This window comes from Ictidomys tridecemlineatus, chromosome 8 (assembly GCF_052094955.1).
Source record: "Ictidomys tridecemlineatus isolate mIctTri1 chromosome 8, mIctTri1.hap1, whole genome shotgun sequence".
NCBI classification, from domain to species: Eukaryota; Metazoa; Chordata; class Mammalia; order Rodentia; family Sciuridae; genus Ictidomys; species Ictidomys tridecemlineatus.
The window spans coordinates 125009964-125029985 of record NC_135484.1 but is presented as its reverse complement, the minus strand read 5'-3'; the positions used below and the strand labels follow the sequence as shown (position 1 = coordinate 125029985).

The window sequence follows — 20022 nt, the reverse complement described above, 5'->3', positions numbered from 1 at the left end:
TTTTAGCTTTTCTATTGGATCCCCAGTTGAGGAACATGAGTACAAAAAGTATCTGTCTGATTAGGTCCCCTGCTTGTGTCCACCAGCACTTTCCAGGAAGTTGACCTCATCAGAAGACCCTCTCCATGCACCTTTGATCTGGCCCTGCCTCCAAACTCCTCACTCACCACCTTGCCCTGGCTCCCTAAGCCCTCCTATCTCTTCTTCATACTCCTAAGAGAAAGATGTGGCTTTGAATGGTTTTCTGGACTATTATACAATCTTACATTTGGACTTGGTTTACCAGAGGTAAAGTATATGGAAGAGATTCTCCATGTATAGGCATTTGTGAAGTTGCATGATAAGGAGTCTTAAGGCATTAAGTTGAAGGCACAAAAAGGCACTGCCTCTGATGTGCAAGGACAAGAGGACACCAGCCCAGGGCTGGGAAAAAAATCCCAGGAAAGCTACCTGACCTGAAAAAAAGTTGGCAGAAGGCAAAGAGAACCTGGCCTCTACCCTTTCAACCCCTTTTGCACACAGGAGGGTGGAGGCTACTGACCACAAAGGACATGGCAGTAAGTTCCAGCACTGTTAGTTTATGACCTGGGGACAGAAATAGTCTCCACTTTTAAGATCTGACAGGACCCTGCATTTGGCCAGGGAATATCTGTCATTGGAGGAGAGCAATTCTGGTTATGACAGTATCCCATCAAACTAAATGTGTGTGGGTCCTGGCAGGATGAACAACTACATCAAAAAAAAAAAGAATAAAACAGAAACTACAGTCAACCCCTGTTTTGATGGCAGTCTCTGCCAACAGATATAAATAAATACATACATATTTACATATAAATAAAAAAGGGCACTGTCTTATATCCGTTGGCCTTGACTAAGTCTATTTCTGTTTGTTAACACTGTTTTCTAAATGTACAAGAGATTCAAGGTTATTCTTTGATTTTTGCTAATACTGCTCACCCATGTAGACCTGTGATTATGGTTACCATACCCTATGGATTCTAAATTTTACTTTAAACTTAGTTAAATATAAAGCTTAATAAAACACTTTTCCAAGTTGGTGTTTTTCAATATAAAATTTTCTGTAGCAATAGTCTCCTTCAAATTTATATAGCAATAACAAATGTGGCTGCTAATTTTTTTCTTTTTTTTTTTTTGGTCATTCAAGGTATTTTAACTAAATAAAGAAAACCTGTTATCAATAAGTTATATATAAAACTTGTGTTACTGTTTGCACAGGGATGAAAATCTAAATGTTATTTTGGGAAGATAATAAGTAGAGCCTGATTTGTTCAAAGGTTGACAATGGGGAACATGAAAACATTCTGCCACCTTTTCCATGAAAGGGAAGTTAAGAGCTCTCCTAACCACTCTGGCTGTTTCAGATATAATGTTGTATTATGTTAACTGATGTTCAGCTAGACTCAGGAAATAATACATGAGAACTTTGTAGAATGATATTTTATAAGGGAGCAAAGATCAGATTCAGAAATAAAACACTTTTTAAGATTTGTCAAAAGGTCAGCCTCACCTGAGTTAAGCCTCCTGTTCTTCCCTGTTAAGATGGCTCTGGGGGCTGGGGATGTGGCTCAAGCGGTAGTGCGCTCGCCTGGCATGCGTGCGGCCCAGGTTCGATCCTCAGCACCACATACCAACAAAGATGTTGTGTCCACCAAGAACTAAAAAATAAATATTAAAAATTCTCTCTCTTTCTCCTCTCTCACTCTCTCTTTAAAAAAAAGATGGCTCTGAAGTAGGCTAGAATTAAGCTTTTTTAAAGTTGTTTTCAAAAGATAAATTTTTTGTTATAAAGATTACTGTGATCTCAAAGTAAACAGGGAATATAATAGAAAACTTATGTAAAGGTTTAGGTAAATTGTAAAAGGTATTTAGGCTTGTAAAAGTGTTTTAAAAGCAGTAAAACTTGGGGCTGGGGCTATGTCTCAGTGGAAGAGCATTTGCTTAGCACATGTGAGGCACCGAGTTCGATCCTCAACACCACATACAAATAAATAAATAAAATAAAGCTATTTTGTCCATGTACAATCAAAAAAAATATTTAAAAAATATTAAAAATATTTTTTTGCCAGGTACAGTAGCACATGCTTGTAATCCCAGCAGCTTGGGAGGCTGAGACAGGAGGATCACGAGTTCAAAGCCAGTCTCAGCAAAAATGAGGCACTAAGCAACTCAATGCGGCCATGTCACTAAATAAAATACAAAATAGGGCTGGGGATGTGGCTTAGTGGCCAAGTGCCCCTGGGTTTAATCCTTGGTACCAAAAAAAAAAAAAGTAAAAGTTGTATAAAATTGTTAAATATATGAGTCTTTGTAAAGGCTAAATAGACATTAGTGGGTTTTCTTTTCTTTGTAAAACTTTATAACTGTTGCCTGATAGTGTTCTATAGAAGTACTACTTCTAACAGAATAACCTGAATTAATTTGATATGTTATAGTTAAAGCTTTGTCCCAGGGTTTCATAAACTGACTTCCAGACCACTCACATATAAGCAAATCAAGCCTTTATTGAAGCACACCGGTGGCAGCTGACCAGAACATAAAGCTGTTCCCCTGATCATCCCAAACAATTGCAAGGGCCCTCCTTATAAGCCTGAAAACCACAAAAGGGATGTTTGGGGGTCTAGCCAATGCAAGCAAGCCAGGGTACAGAAGCAGGAGAGTGCAGTCAAGCAGAGGGATGCTTAGCCAATCACAGCCCAATCACCCCAGTTACAGAAACCGAGCCCTGATACCCTAGTTACAGAAACAATGTCCCATTAGATAGTTCTGTGTTCTTAAAGGTTTCTATAGCAAAAAGGAAAAGAACATTTTGCCCTGGTTATGACCCTTCTACTTGGCATGGTTGTTTTACAGGATGAAGTCATAAAAAAAATGGAATCACATTTGCTTCTGCTATCATAGATACAATAAACCAACACCTGTAGGACAGATAGAATATAATGCTGACTTCCAGTACAATATTTACTCCAGTTAAATGGAAGGGATAACTGTAAAATGATAGATATTGAAATTATAACCCATTACTCTTACATTAAGACTGAAACTGGCTTGCTGGATGTTTAAAACCAAAAACTGGAAGACCAAAGTCAAGGAAGTAAAAGGGCCAAGGTAAAAGGATCCAATATGTTGGCCCCTGTTCTCTAAGGTCAGACAGGACCCAGAGAACAATGGGTCTCCTCTAAGGGCCCTGAAACTCCAGTGAATCACCTGATCTGCTGACTGGGGAAATCAAGAGGACCCTATAGAACAGAGAGCCAACCAGTGCATATTCTGCAAAGAGGAGGGTCATTGGAGAGGTAAATATCTCTCATGCTTCTAAGATAAGCCATGTATAGTCAACAAGACACTGATCCATACTGGCAAGTGGCACCACTGAAAAAGGAAAGGAACCAAAAGGCTTCCCACAGGTCCCCAAGAGTGATCTCTGAGGAATCTCAGCTTCTCTTAAGAATAAATAGGAATAAGGTCAATTTTAACCAGCTTGGTCTCAAACACGTGGCAGGAGAGTCTACATGGACATTTAAAAGGAAAGACATTTTTCATGTAACTTAAGAGGTACACTTGAGTCAGTCCTACTAAAAGTAAGTAAAGCTGAAGGCTATAAAGGAAGGATTATTGTGTGGGAGTGTCTAATGATAATGATCACAAAGGACTCTAGAATCACAAGTTTGTCTTGAGTTAATTTTAGCCTGATCTCATAGACCTCCAAACCTTCTTAACCTCCTACACAGATAAAATCAATCTGTTTTTCACTGATAATGATCATGGGTGACTGTATTCATGATTTTCAGAGACTGAAATATTAATTGCTTTTGTGCTACTTGTTTACAAAAAAAGTAATGTTTTCATGTCTTGTTTATTGTTGTTTTAACATGATCCGTGCCCTAAACATGCCTCGTCAAGTTAATCACCAACTGTCACCATGGACCTCTGACATCCCTGATGTTAAATATCCTTAACTGTCCACACCCAACCTGAGAGAGAATAAGGATTTCTGTTCACTTCCCCCACAACTTCAACCTCTCTCAACAAGAAGCAGCTTGGAGACGTTGTCAACAATTTTCCATAGAAATGGAATGTAGAAATTGACAATGGGGAAATGGTGGTCCACAGTGGTCCACTTTATGGTTTGAATTAATCATTGCTGTTCTGCTACTGAAACTTATTTGTTAAAAGACATGTTTCTTTCTCTTCCTCTCTCCCTACTCCTCCCTAATCTCTCCCCCTCCATAATATCAGGGGAAACATGATAATTTTTCTTCCCATCTTAGGCAGATTTATCTATCCTTGAGCACACACCCACCACAGGAATTAAGTAATTCAGACTTTGAAGATAGCACCAAAGAGCCCAGAAATTAACATCTCCTAAATTAACAAGAAAATTACAACTCCAGACAGAAAACACATGGAATGTAGCCTATCTAAAAACCTCCTGTTCCCCTAGATGGGCAGAACCACAGCCTCTGTGCTGGAATCCTCTGTGCTTCTTTTGCTACCAAAACAATAAACCTTTCTTTTCCTGTTTCTCAAAAAGGGAAGTGGGGGTGGGGGAAATCTTTGGATGTGACTTGTTAGTAAATCACCTCTGGGTTAAATCCCCAGTACCAAAAAATAAAAAATAAATTTTCTAAAAAATTAAAAGGGCTATGGATATTGCTCTGTGGTAGATCAGCCCTGGATTCAAAAAAATATATACAATTTTTATGCTTAAAAGAACTGTCCAAACAGATTTTTCTGGGAAAGAGAGAGTAGTGGAGGAAGAAATAGACTCTGATATTGAACATAAAAGTTGAGAAAGAATTGGAAATTCATCAACTCTTTAAAGAAGTGGTTCAAAATAAAGACTTCATGTCACCAAAATAATGCTGTATATAGAGAGAATTGCTATCACTTAATACTTAACTCTTTTCAGCATCAACGTTAGTTCAAAAAAAAATGAGTGTTGGGCTGGGATTGTGGCTTAGCGGCAGAGTACACACAAGGCCATGGGTTTAATCTTCAGCACCACATAAAAATAAATAAATAAAATAAATGTGTTATTAAAAAAAGAAGGAGTGAAACCTGAGTTATGATTCATCCTGAAACAAAATTTCTCTTTGTTGTTAATCTGTGAAAGCCAAATAGATTTTCAAAATATCATGATACTAGAATTAAAACTGACACATAGACCAAAGGGGTGGAATGGATAATCCAAAAACAAATCCACACATTTACAATTACTTGATTTTTCACAAAGATGCCAAGAACACAAAATGGAAAAAAAGAATGGTCTCATCAATAAATGATGTGGGAAAAATTGGAAATAGTCATGCAGAACAAAAAATAAACTTTTTTCTCACCAGGTATATGAAAATGAGCTGAAATGATTGGGAACTTTAAAGTAAGACATGAACCTATAAAATAATTAGAAGAAAGGAAGAAGGGAAATGATACTGATTTGGGCAATGAATTTTTTTAAATATGGCCCAGAAAAGCTCAGGCAACAAAAACAAAAAATAAAAATACAAGTGAAACTATATCAAACTAAAAAGTTATGCACAGCAAAGAAAGCAATAAGCAGAATGAAGAGAAATATAACAATATAACAGGGGGAAATGCCTGAACATTTGATAAAATGTTAGTATCTAAAACATAGAAGAAACACAATAGTAAGAAAATAAATAATATTCTTTAAAAAGTATCAAAGTACCAGAATAGACATTTCTCAAAGACAAAATTGTTCAATGTCACTAATCATAACAAAAATGCAACTTGAAACCACAATGAGATATCACTCCATACTTACAATGTTAGAACTGCTATTATCCAAAAGAAGAAAAATTAAAATGTTGGAAAGTATGGTGAGAAAGAGGAACCCTTGTATACTGTTAGTAGGAATGTAAATCAGAATAGCCACTATAGAAAATAGTGTGGAGGTTCTTCAAAAATCAAAACTAAGACTACATTTAATCCTGCAATTCAAATAATAAGTATATGCCCAAAGGAAACAAAATTTATTTCAAAGATATATATCTACATTCACATGTTCATTGATGAGTTCACAATAACCAAGAAATGGAATCAACCTAAATTATCAGTAGATGAATGCCTAAGAAAATATAGCATATATATACACAATAGAATACCACTCACCTTAAAATTTTTTTTAACTCTTATTTATGACAACATGGCTGAATCTAGAAGATGCTATACTATATGAAGTGAAATAAACTAGGCACAAAAGGCAAATACTGAATGATCATACTCGTATTTGGAAACATAGCACATGCTTACCTAGGGATAGGAATCACTGGGAGGTGACTGGAGAAATGCCAAAGAACACAAATTTCAAGTAGGAAGAATAAGTTCAAGAGTTCTATAGTACAATATGGAGACTATAGTTAATAACAATGTATTATACACTTGAAAATCACTAAATGGAGATTCAAAGTGATCTCACCATAAAAATAAATAAATAAATGTTAATTAGTTGAATTAAGCCACGCATTAAGTACACTTATTTGAAAACATCTGTTGCTCAACATAAATATGCACAATTTTCATTTGTCAATTGAAAATAAAGTCTAAAGTAAAAAAATAAAAAGATATTAAATAGTCTAACTTTACAGTTCAAAAAACTAGAAAAAAAACAGTTATTATTTCCACCAATTGCCAAAATAATAAAAAGTGAGTAAAAATAAATCAAATAGAAAAAAAGAAAAGCACAGAATAAAATCAACAAATCTAAGAGTTGATATTTTGAATAAATTATAAATGCAGCCAAGCATGATGGCACACACCTGTAATCCCAGCAGTTCAGGAAGCTGAGGCAGGAGGATTATGAGTTCAAAGCCAGCCCCAGCAAAAGTGAGATACTAAGCAATTTGGAGACCCTGTCTCCAAATAAAATACAAAAAAATAGGTCTGGAGATGTGGCTCAGTGATCCAGTATCCCTGAGTTCAATCTCTGGTTTCCTAAGTAAATAAGTGCAAATGTACACACTAAGTCCAACTTCAACAAGGATGCCAAGAATAAACAAAGGGAAATGAATAGTCTCTTTAATAAATGATGTTGGGAAAACTGGATAGCCACATGAAAGGAAGGAAATGGACACTTATTAGACTGGAAATGATGATTTAAACAGGAGGCATGAAACCTTTAAAATTCCTAGAAGAAAGAAATTCTTCTTGACATTGATATTGTCAGAAATTTTCAATGATGACACCAAAAACATGGGCAATAAAGCAAATAAAAAAGGAGAACTGCCAGGCACAGTGGCTCATCCCAGCAGCTTGGGAGGTTGAGACAGGAGGTTCCCAAATGTAAAGGCAGCCTCAGCTATAGGCTAAGCAACTCAGTGAGACCCTGTCTCTAAATAAAATACATAATAGGGCTTGGAATGTGACTCAGTGGTTGAGTGCCACTAAGTTCAATCCCCAGTTCCCACCCCCCAAAAAAACTAGGAAAACATCAAACTAAAAAACACATCAAAAATGAAATAAAGTGAAAAGGTAACTTATAAATTTAGAGACAATGTTTACAAATCATATGTTAATATCTCAAAATGAATAAGGATCAGACATATGGAGAATATTCTACCCAGGCTTCAGATTTATCTACTATAAAGAAAATTATTTGTAACATTGAAATTGTTTTGGAAATGAGCTATAAAAATTCCTCAATGCATTTACGAAAGAAAAGATCAGACCTAAGCTACAACATGTTCTGATATCTGTTCTACCAGAACATAATAAAGTTCTAGTAACTAAGATACAGCTTGGACAGTGGAAATAATTTAAAAGCTTAAGAACAGACCATGTATTTTTAGAATGTCTCAGAATATTGTATAGTGAGAGATCTGTATCAAGCCACAGATGAGGGTCTTTGTTCCACAGGATGGGGGTTGTTAAAGTTGTCAAGAATAAGGCCTACATTAAAGGCCCAGATCACTATCATGTTGGCTTAGAAACCAAATTCCTCAACAAGAATACTAAAGCATAAGAAGTAAAATCAAGTATCAACAAATAGGATGGTATCAAACAAAAAACATCTTCACAGAAAAGGAAACAATAAAGAATGTGAAGAGAGAGCCTACAAGATGGGAGAAAAACTTTGCCACACACACCTCAGGTAGAGCATTAATCTCCATGATATAAAAAGAATTCAAACAGTACCAAAAAAAAAAAAAACACAAATAACCCAATCAATAAATGATTAAAGGAACTGGATAGACACTTCACAAAAGTGAAATGAAGAAATACAATTGGCAAAAAAAAATATGAAAAATGTTCAACTTCTCTAGCAATTGGAGAAATTACACTGAGATTTCATCTCACTCCATTCAGAATGGCAGTTATCAAGAACACAAAAAACAATGTGTTGGGGAGGATGAGGGGGAAAGGTACACTTTTACATTGCTGGTAGGACTGCAAATTGATGCAACCACTATGGAAAGCAGTATGGAGATAACTCAGAAAACTTTGAATGGAACCACTATTTGACCAAGCTATCCCACTCCTCAGTCTACACTCAAAGGACTTAAAATCAGCATACTATAGTGATGCGGCTATGTCAATGCTTATATAGCTCAATTCATAATAGCTAAGCTATGGAACCAACCCAATTGCTGATCAACAGATGAATGGATAAAAATGTGATGATGTGCACAATGGAACATTATTCTGCCATAAATAAGAATGAAATTATGGCATTTGCTGGTAAACCAATGGAACTGAAGATCGTCATCCTAAGTGAAATAGACCAATCCCCCAAAACCAAAGGCTGAATGTTCTCTCTGATATAAAGATGCTGACTCACAATAGATAGGGGGAGGGAGCAGTCACCAGATTGGATGGGGAATGGTGTGTGTGTGAGGGAAATGGAGGGCAGATGGGAATGGGAAAGACAGTAGAATGAATCAGGCATAACTTTCCTGTGTTCATATATGAACACACAGTGTAACTCCACATCATGTACAACTGAGAGAATGGGAAGTTATACTCCATGTATGTATAATATGTCAAAATACATTCTACTGTCGTATATAACTAAAAAGAACAAATTAAAAAATCTTAAAGAAGAATAAGGCCTACTTTAAGAGATAGCAAGTGAAATTTAGAAGATGAGAGGGAAAAACTGACTCCCATGCTTGTAAACACTTGGTGATGCAGGACAAAAATCAGTACAACACACCCAAACACAGAATGATAGTTCATGTAACTAACAGAGATATCATTTGCCACATTTTTCTAATGCCCATATAGAAGGGGATAGGATAGTCTGTGCAGCATATGCCTATGAACTCCCAAAATATGGTGTGAAAGTAGGTCCAACAAATTATGCTGTATCATATTATACTGGCTTGCTGCTGGCCCACAGACTTCTCAATAGGTTTGGCATGGACAAGATCTATGAAGGCCAAGTGGAGGTGACTGGAGATGCATACAATGTGAAAAGCACTGATGGTCAACCTGGTGCCTTCCCATGCTATTTGGATTCAGGCTTTGCCAGAACTACAACTGGCAATAAAATTTGTGGGGCCCTAAAGGGCTTGTCTATTCCAAACAATTCCTTGTTTATGATTCTGAAAGCAAGAAATTCAATGCAGAAGTATATTGGAAGCACATCATGGGTCAGAATGTTGCATTATCTAAGGAAGAAGATAAAGGTGCTTACAAGAAACAATTCTCTAAGTATATAAAGAACAATGTTACCCGGGACATGATAAGAGATATGCATAAGAAAGTCCATTCTGCTGTAGAAGAGAATCCAGTCTATAAAGAGAATCCCAAAAGAGAAGGTAATAAGAAGAGGTGGAACCATTCTGTAATGTCCCTTTCCCAGAAGAAAGATCATATAGCTCAAAAGAAACAAGCTTCCCCAGAGCTCAAAAACAGGCTGCTGAGAGCTAAACAAAACAATAGCTTTTCTATGAAGATTTTTCAGATAAAGACAATAAACTTATTGGGCAAGATATATATATCAAATATATCAAAAATCTGTGGCAAAAATAGCCACAAAATATAGAGCCAATTGTGTCTGATCAACTCACAGCACATGCAAATGTAACTTCTAAAAGACTGTGATCCAAGGTAGCAAGTATAGAGCTATATATCTAGTAAATGAGACCAGTTACATATGAATGGGATTCACTGCTAAATAAAAATGTGGGTTCCCTTATTTTCTAAAAAAAATGTTAAGAATTTCAAGATAGTGACCACAAAGCACTAAACCAAGCATAGGACCCTTCTGAGAGCAATGTCCTGTGGGACTGCACAGCACCTAAGCCCACAAAGCTTGCTGTGTAATAAAAGAAATGTTAAAATAAATTCACTTTGACTTGAGAAAGAGTATGTAGACAAGAATTCCAAAAGATAAAACTTAAAGAAAAATTGCTTGTCAAGAACTTCATCAAAATTGTGGATTTCTAGTCAACTCATAGGTAAAACTAAGCTTGTCACAACTTGAAAAGATGGAGATGACATAACTGCAGTCTCTAGAACTAAAGAGCTTCAGTTGGAATACTAGCTTCATAATCATTGCATTAAATGGGGCTGTTAACCTATGTCTTTTGAACCTTTGTTTTTTTATGGTAAAAGAGAAATTATTTGAATACTTCTTCCACAGGATGTTTTTGAGAATTTAATAAGCAAATGCATCTTAAGAACTCAGAACAATAACTTTATTGAGCACAAAATACATGTTATTTATCTGCATTACACTTGTAATTTATAAAATAATGAATGGTTAATGTGATGAATATGTAATAAACTCCTATAAGAAACAAGAATAAAAACTCAATAAAAATATGGACAAAGTACATGGCAGGGATAACAGTAGAATCTTTGGATAAATGGCAGATCAAACATAGATTTATTCTTTGGATAATTCAGAGAGGTGCCCAGGTTTTTAACCTAAAAGATGTCACAAGTAGGAAAGAATTCACATTGAAAAGACCAGGATTTATTCCCCATGAGACAAATGCACTTTTTGGAAAAAGAAAAAAGAATTTAGTGTTGTCACCAACACTTAAGAGTCAGATTTAGGAAGAACAAAATCAAATCACCTCTTTCCATTCCTCTTTCTTTGCTATCCATAAAACCACAATAATAAATGAGTAGAATATTAGATGTAATCACCTTTCTGTACCAATCAAATGGGCACAACTGCCAACATTTCCTTAATTTTATTGCTAATTTCTTTCCAATGTATGATCCAGAATATTTTCCAGGGAAGTTACCAAGATAAGAAAAGAATGCATACTTTTTCTGAGAAAATGAAAGGAACTTCATGAAAACATATTAGGCCCTTAATACCTGCGCTGTGCCTGGTTCTGAAACTAAGAAATAAACCTAAGGAAAGAAAATAGAAAGATTAAAAAATATATATATACAATTCCCCAAGGCTGCTCCCTCAAATTGTTGGTATGGAGCGGTCTCCTGTTTATTAGAACATTCCTGCTCATCACCAGGGGACATGCTCTCTCAGGACATTTATGTCTAGAGAGCTGTGTCTCATTAAAGTACCAGCAGAATTTCTGAAAGACAGAGAGAGAGAGAGAGAGAGAGATTTCTGAAGGTGAAGAGCTTATGCCACAATATGAACTATCATTTCAAATACTTTTCAACTTTTATAATTGCTGGGAATATAAACCTGAAAAACTTTCTTAGCTGTGCTTCTGAACATTAAACCAGGTAAGAGAATGAAACTGAATACAAACTTGTTTTGACTGATCTGCTTGCTATTACTAAAACCCAATGCTCAAGATATAGAATTGTTTTCCTCCTTTCTTAAAATAGCTTCCAGCTATAAAGCTTAGAATCCCAGTACTCTCTTGCAGTTTTTCCCATGTTTGTTAATTTTGTTTACTCTAGTCATAAAATTATTTTCTCATCCCATCAATGATTTTTGAAACCTTAAATGAAACCCTTTTGGAGGAAGCACCCAAATGTCAGCAGCTCTGTTAAACTTCCCTACAGTTCTTATAATCCTCTCAATGCCTCCCATTTCTACATTTCCCAAGAATGTTTGCTTCTTTCCTTTTACTACTCAAGAGCTAATCCACTAAAATCTTTAAATGAAAAGAACAAAGAGAAAGTTGTTTCACACAATTTGGCTATTTTTGCTGATGTACCTCAAGGAGACAGATAATTGCAGGTCCTTTGCAAATAATGGAGAAAATAACCATTCAAATAGTTTTCTGCCTTTAAGTAAACTGTGCAATTTTGGTCAGATATTAAACCTTCTTACAATTAGCTTAGTTGCAATTCCTCAGAGTTTTACATGCAGTGAAAAAAATAAAGACTATTTTTTCAATTCTTCAAATTAACTGAAAAAAGTTTGCCCTTCTTTAGGAGAAAATAGGACTTTAGGTGAAAATAGGATTTAGGAGAAAATAGAAAATAGGACTTTAGGAGAAAATAAGACAGAAATTCAAGGGGATTGAAATCATGGACATTTTGAGAAGAGGTCAGTATTGGTAAAAGAAAGGATGAATTCTTGACTCCATCAAAGGAACAATTTTTCTTATACAGAGATTCAGGAACCTAGGAAAGGATTTTTTAAAAGTCTCAAGACAACCAAAGAATAGAAGTATAATAATGCCAAATTTGTCATGAAATAAGTAATTTGGGATTGTATTTTGAAAATATTTAATGGCTCAGATAATAGGAAAATACTAAACCTATCAGCAGATGTAGTAGTGATACAGCTTTATGTATGTGGTCATGTTTCCTATTCCAATAGGGTTCCTTGATGTTTCCAAAGATGAGGGTCAGAAAGAGATCTCAGAGAGGATGTCTCTAACCCTGATTACACTCGGATGAATAAGTGCATCTATAATTTGTTAAACAGCTTTCCTTCTTTAAAGAAGAAAAGTCTTTAAAGACTTTATGGTTATAACGAGTTCATCTTTATCTGTTTTTCTCAAGTTCACATCCTCCAGGTGTCTTCTGACTACTCGAGAGATAGCAGCCTGGTGAAATATTTTAAAAATTGCTCCTTGTTAATGATACTTAGAAGATGAAAGGAGAGTTGAATCAAAATGTAGATGTTCACAGCCAGAAAAGATGGTAGGCTGAAAACCTGTCTTGAATCCCTAAGAGAAAAACAAAACCAATGACGAATGTAATAAGTTTAAAAACTGGTTGTGCCACAGTTCAAATAAATATTCACCTTTAATATTTGACAATCTGATGGCCAAAAACTACACAATCTAAGGCAGTTGTTATGTAAAACAACTAATTTTTGTCTTGGCAAGAAAATCCTGGGCTAGAAAGACTGATTCTCATTAGAGATAGATTTCCAGGAATTACTCTGTCTTTTCTTTTCTTTTTAAGTGATGCTGAATCAAACTTTAGTCACTGAATTCCGTCTTCTGGGATTGACAGACATTCAAGAATTGAAGCCTTTTCTTTTTGTTGTTCTCCTCACCATCTACCTTGTGAATGTGGCTGGGAATGGAGCCATCCTGATGATTGTCATCTCTGACCCCAGACTCCACTCACCTATGTATTTCTTCCTGGGAAACATGTCATGTCTAGATATCTGCTACTCCACAGTAACACTGCCAAAGATGCTGGAGAACTTCTTCTCTACACACAAAGCAATATCTTTCATGGGATGCATAAGCCAACTTCATTTCTTCCACTTCCTGGGTAGCACAGAGTCCCTGTTGCTGGCAGTGATGGCATTTGACCGCTTTGTGGCTATCTGCAAACCACTTCATTACACTATCATCATGAATCCCAAGCTCTTCACCCAGATGGCTATCACCATCTGGGCCATTGGATTTTTCCATGCCTTGCTGCACTCCATAATGACATCTCACTTGAACTTCTGTGGTCCCAACCACATCCATCACTTCTTCTGTGATGTTAAGCCATTGCTGGAGTTGGCCTGTGGGAACACTGAGCTCAACCAGAGGCTGCTCAACACTGTCACAGGGACCCTTGCCATAGGCCCCTTCTTTCTGACCCTTCTCTCCTATTTCTACATTATCACCTACCTCTTCCTCAAGACCCAGTCCTGCAACATGCTTCATAGAGCACTGTCCACCTGTGCCTCCCACTTCACGGTGTTTATTCTTTTCTATGCTCCTGTTATCTTCACCTACATTCGCCCTACCTCAGGGAGCTCCATGGACATGGACTGGCTCATTGCCATCATGTACACTGTAGTCACTCCTGCACTAAATCCATTGATCTATACTTTGAGGAACAAGGAAGTGAAGGGTGCCTTGAATAGGGCAATCAGAAAGAGGTTCTGACTTGAAGAAATCTAGTGACCTCTTCTGAAATATATGTAACCAACCAGGCAATAAGGAAGTTGAAATGTGAAAATATATTGTTTCTCAAATTATTTAAAATATGTATAACAGGAAATGTTAAAATATGTATAACTGGATAAAGAAAAAAATATGGTCTAATTGTATTTTAAAATGCATTCCAGCTAGCATAGGGAAGATTTAAACAAATGGGATATTAGTCATATAATCCTAATGCTGAATATTTGATGGGATATCTGTTGATGAAATTGATTTGGTACATTTTCTTATATATCTTGTATGAAATCAAATAAACAAATATGCCTATGTTATCCATGCACTGAGTAGATGGGTATGTTTTTTCAGTATGTTTAGCTGTAGGGTCCTTCCAGGTTAACACATCAAAATGTGATGAATAAAATTATAATACTTTTATATTTTGAAGATTTTAATATAAGACCAGGCTTTCATTATTGGAAAAGTGAACACTAAGAGACATATGACTTTAGGATAATTTTTAGGAAGTATGTCCTAATTTCTTTTTCTTCAAATGGAAAGGATAAATAAGCAATTAAATAAATGACATTGTAATCAACTAATTAATAAAAATAAAATTACTGGGAGTTAATCTGAAGAGTTCTAGAGTCTCTTTCCCCATAGATGTTTTAGAAGTCATCTGATAAAATTGTTAAGTATTATTAGAAAATGTTACTAAAATTGAAGTCAGAATGAAAAAAAAACTCTCAAAATTCCTCCATCTTATTAACATGTCAGTTTTCCTTCAGCTTTTGATGATTAAAGATTATGACTTCGAAAATTTTTTCCTTTTTAAATTTTATTTTACTGTTTATATTTGTTTTGACAAAATTTGCGGGGGGAGGGTGTGGGAGGGGTGCTGGGGATTGAACCCAGAGTAGTGTGCATGTGAGGCAATCACTCTTCCGACAGAGCTATATCCCAGCCCCTATTTTGACAAATTGTAATGTGAAGCAATATGATATAATGTAGGTTAAATATAAAGAATTCATCAAAATGTTGTTTTCTTTTATTTACTTGGCACCAAACTCATACTAAGTAAAAGAATAGAAGTCATCATTATAAAAGTATTTCTAGAGTTAATAGGCAAGAACAATTATTATATTACTTACTTTCTAGGTTCCTACAAGTGGTAGCTGGCCTTGAAAGTGTGGTAAATTCCAGAATTTACAAATATTTGGACATATTCTATGAAGAGATATTTTAAGCAGATATGTTGACTTTTCAGTCTGCTTTCATTTTCCAAACAACTTGATTCTGACCCTTCTCCTATACTTGTGTCCGAACTCCACCTTTGGTCCCTCTAATCCCATTTAGTTTATGAAAGACTGTGTGGAAAAGGCAACTTCCACTCTGAGCTGGCTTATGCTAGCTCTAATAAATCATATTTATTCTCACTTCTATTGGTGAAATTGGTAACATCATCAAATTTTAATGGAGTTGAAATATAAAGGAATGTGTAGGGTTTTTCTTTTAACTATTGCTGCTGCATTACACTCCAGGACCTAAAATATTTAAAAGTTTAAAACAATTTTTTTTATTTTTGTGGGTAACAAGTTACCCACAGAAGTGTTGTGAGTTGGAGTTGACTCTGCCCCACACTTGTCTGAGACCTTAGCTGTGATGAATTCAAAAGATGTCATGGAATAGGTGGGAGCTGACAAGGCCTTTTTCTCTATTTCTCTGTATCCTTCTCCAGTTGCTTCATGTGTTCCTTCAGCAGGGAAGCTTAAGGTCAGATATTTTTTTCATGAAAACAACAGATCAAGGTGAAAATTGCCAGTTATCTCAAAGATAGAACCATGATCAGCATTAACATAACTTCTACCACACTCCATTTGCCAAAACAGTTGCAAGCCTACTTAACTTCATGGGAAGAGAAAATTGTTAGCACCGCTAAAGAAAAAGCATCAGAGATTTTGTGGACACCCTTAATCTACCACACTCCCACTTCTGACTGCTAAAAATTCACATTGTCACCATATGCAAACTTCACTTACTACCTCTACCTAAAATCCTAAATTCTCATCTCATTATAGCATCAACTCAAAGTTCAGTGTTTTGTTTGGTTTTGTTTTCTTCTCATCTAAATTAAGCCCATAACTGTCACATAGCCATTGTAAATCTGGTTGTGGACATTTTTCTTACTCTGTCTTCCATATTGCAGGATGGTATAATTGAAATTGATAATACCAAAACAATTCATTTTTAACATAATTTAGGGATTCTTTGGGGGTTTTAGTCAGTTAGACAAATACCATATCCACAAATGTCCTTAAGACAGCTTCTCTATAGCTTAGACTGAGAGTCAGAATATTATGGAACAACACCTTTAAAATTCCCATCTCTCTATCTTTATGTCCAAATCATGCTGTTTTATTCACTGTAGTTTCATTATATATTTCAAAAACAGCATGTATGATGCCTTCAACTTTGTTCTTCTTTTTAAAGATCTGGGTCTTCTCAGAAGATGATATACAATCAATCAACAAATTATATGAAAAAATGTTGGACATCTCTAGCAATTAGAGAAATGAAAATCAAAACTACTCTAAGATTTCATCATACTCCAGTCTGAATGGCAGTTATTGAGAATACAAACAACAATAAGTGTTGGCAAGGATGTAGGGGTAAAGGACACTCATACATTGCTAGTGGGTGGGACTGTAAATTGATGTAGCCAATATGGAAAGCAGTATGGAGATTCCTTGAAAACTGGGAATGGAACCACCATTCAACCCAGCTATCCCATTTCTCCATCTATACCCAAAGGACTTAAAAACTGCATACTACAGGGACACAACCACAGCAGTATTTATAGCAGCACAATTCACAATAGCTAAACTGTGGAATCAACCTATATGCCCTTCAGTTGATGAATGGATAAAAAATGTGGTATATATACACAATGGAATATTATTTATCATTAAAAGAGAATAAAATCATGGCATTTGCAGGTAAATGGATGGAGTTGGAGAATATAATGCTAAGTGAAGTTAGCTATTCCCAAAAACCAAATGCCAAATGTTTTCTCTGACATAAGAATGCTGATTCATAATGGGGTTTGGGGGGATCATGGGAGGATTAGATGAACTCTAGATAGAGCAAAGGAGAGGGAGGGGAAGGAAAGGGGATTGGGGGTAGGAAAGAGGGTGGAATAAGATGGACATCATTACCCTAAGTACATGTATGAAGACATGAATGATGTGACTCTACTTTGTGTACAACTAGAGGTATGAAAAAGTGTACTCTTTATATATAATATGAATTGTAATGCATTCTGCTATCATATATAACAAATTAGAATTTAAAAAAGATCTGGGTCTTTTAGGAAACTCATAAATTTTAGGATTATTTTTTCTATTTCTAGAAAAAAATGCCACTGAGATTTTGATAGGGAGTTCCTTGAATCTGTAGATTGCTTTGAGTAATGTAGACATTTTAACCATAATAATTATTTCAATCCATGAACATAGTATGTCTTTCTATTTGTTTGTGTCTGCTGTAGTTTTCATCAGTATTTTCTAGATGTCAGTGTATAAGTCTTTCACCTTCTTGGTTTACCTTATTCTAAAATTTTATTCCTGATGCTATTTTAAGTAAGATTGATGTCATTTCAGTTTTGGATAATTCATTGTCAGTTTATAGAAACCCATCCAATTTTTGTGTTGATATTATATCTTAAAAGCTTACTGAATTTATTTATTTGTTCTAAGAGATTTGGGGTGTTTTTATGGCTATCTCCATATAATTTTACTTATTTTCTGATTTTAATGCCTTTTACTTAATTATGATAGTACAGCATAAAGTCAGACATAGACCAATGGAACAAAAAAGAGTACAGAAATAAAACCATATATAATTAATATACATGGGAGTCAAAAATACATATAGGGAAAATGACACTTTCTTCAATAAATGGTGTTGGAACAAATGAATATCCATGTGCCAAAAAAATAAAATTGGATCCTTATTGTAGGCCACACACATATGAGCAGACAAATCACCTCAAAATGGATTAAAGATGTAAACTGAAGACCTGAAAAAGTAAATGCCTAGAAAAAAAATGGGAAAATGTTTTGGCACTGTTATTGGCAATGATTTCTCAATTTGATATCAAAAGTTCAGAAACAAAAGCAAATATAGACACGTGGGACTATGACAAAATAAAAAGTTTCTGCTCAGCAAAGGAAAGAGTTAATAAAATGAAAAGACCATCTATGAAATTAGACAAAATATTTATAAAACTATGTCACAATAAGAGGCTAATATTCAAAATACAAAAGAATCTCCTACAAGTTGATATCAAGAAAAAAATAATCCATTTAAGAAACGGGCAGAGGATCAAAACAGTTGTTTTCTCAAAAGAAGATACACAAATGACCAACATGTGTATTTAAAAAATGCTCTACATCACTTATCATCAGGGGAATGCAAATTAAAAGCACAATGAGATATCATCATACACCTGTTAGAAAGGCTTTAAATTTCTATGCTTTCATTAGTGTATTAAAGTTACACATAATAATTTTGATGTGATCATACATGCCTGGGATTAAATTTACTCCATTTCAGTCCCCAGTGTCCCCTTTCCTCTCACCTATTCTTCTCCATTGCCTTTTCTCTACTCTACTAGTCTTCCTTTTACTCATTTATTTATTTTTAATTGATGCTTTGTAAATATACATATAGGTGAAATTTATTGTGATATTTTATACATACACATAGTATATTTTGTCAAATTCATTATACATTTTCTTCCCTTTCCTGTCCTTTCTTCCTCCCCCTCAATTTCCTTTTTCTGCTGCACTGATCTTCCTTCTATGTTTATGTTATTCAACATCCCACTTCTTACTTTGCTGTAGCTCTTGCATGTCAGAAAAAATATTCAACTCTTGATTTTCCAAGTCTGGCTTTTTCACTTAGCATGATATTTTCCAGTTGTATCCATTTACCAGCAAATGCCATAAATTCAATTTTCTTTATGGTTGAATAAAAACTCTTCTTTATGTTTGAGTAAATATAAATATACTTGAGTAAATAAAAATATATATGGTTATACATGATATATAGGATCTATATACAAATATATAGAGATATATAATAAATATATAATAGAATATATGTATGTATATATATGTGTGTGTATATATATATGAATGGGACAGGATAGGAAACGGGAGAAAATGTGTAATGAATTTGACAAAATATACTATGTGTATGTATAAAATAGCACAGTAAATTCCACCTCTATGTATATCTACAAAGCACCAATTCAAAATAAATAAATGAGCTAAAGGAAGACTAGTAGAGTAGAGGAAAGGGAATGGGGAAGAATAAAGGGAGAGGAAAGGGGGCACCAGGGACAGAAATATATATCTGTATATGATTATATATTATAATATATTTAACAAATATATCTATGTAAAATCATATTTTCTTAATTCATTTATCTTCCATTCATCTATTGACAGACATCTGGGCTGGTTTCATATCTTGGCTATTGTGAGTTTCACTGCTATAAACATTAATGTGGTTGTATCATTGTCATATGCTGTCATATGCTGTCAAAGTTATTTTAGATACATACCAAGGAATAGGATACCTGGGTCATATGGTGGTTTCATTCCTAGTTTGGGGGTTGAATCTCCATACTGCTTTTCAGAGTGGTTGTACTAATCTGCAGTACTGCCAAAAATTATGCGTATTCCTTTTTTACCTCATA

At 35.0% G+C, this 20022-nt stretch overlaps 1 protein-coding gene and 1 pseudogene across 1 annotated transcript; both read left to right on the top strand.

Moving 5' to 3' along the window:
• Window positions 1–7894: 7894 nt before the first annotated feature.
• On the top strand, window positions 7895–9909 carry LOC101972045 (large ribosomal subunit protein uL18-like; annotated as a pseudogene).
• Window positions 9910–13337: 3428 nt separating this feature from the next.
• LOC101959288 (olfactory receptor 12D1) lies at window positions 13338–14264 on the top strand. Its single transcript, XM_005338839.2, has one exon. It carries the CDS (start codon window positions 13338–13340, stop codon window positions 14262–14264), a length of 927 nt encoding a protein of 308 aa, XP_005338896.2.
• Window positions 14265–20022: the final 5758 nt, after the last annotated feature.

Coding starts and splice junctions, on each gene's coding strand:
- LOC101959288 (XM_005338839.2), top strand. CDS start 13,338: ATGCTGAATCAAACTTTAGTCACTGAATTCCGTCTTCTGGGATTGACA.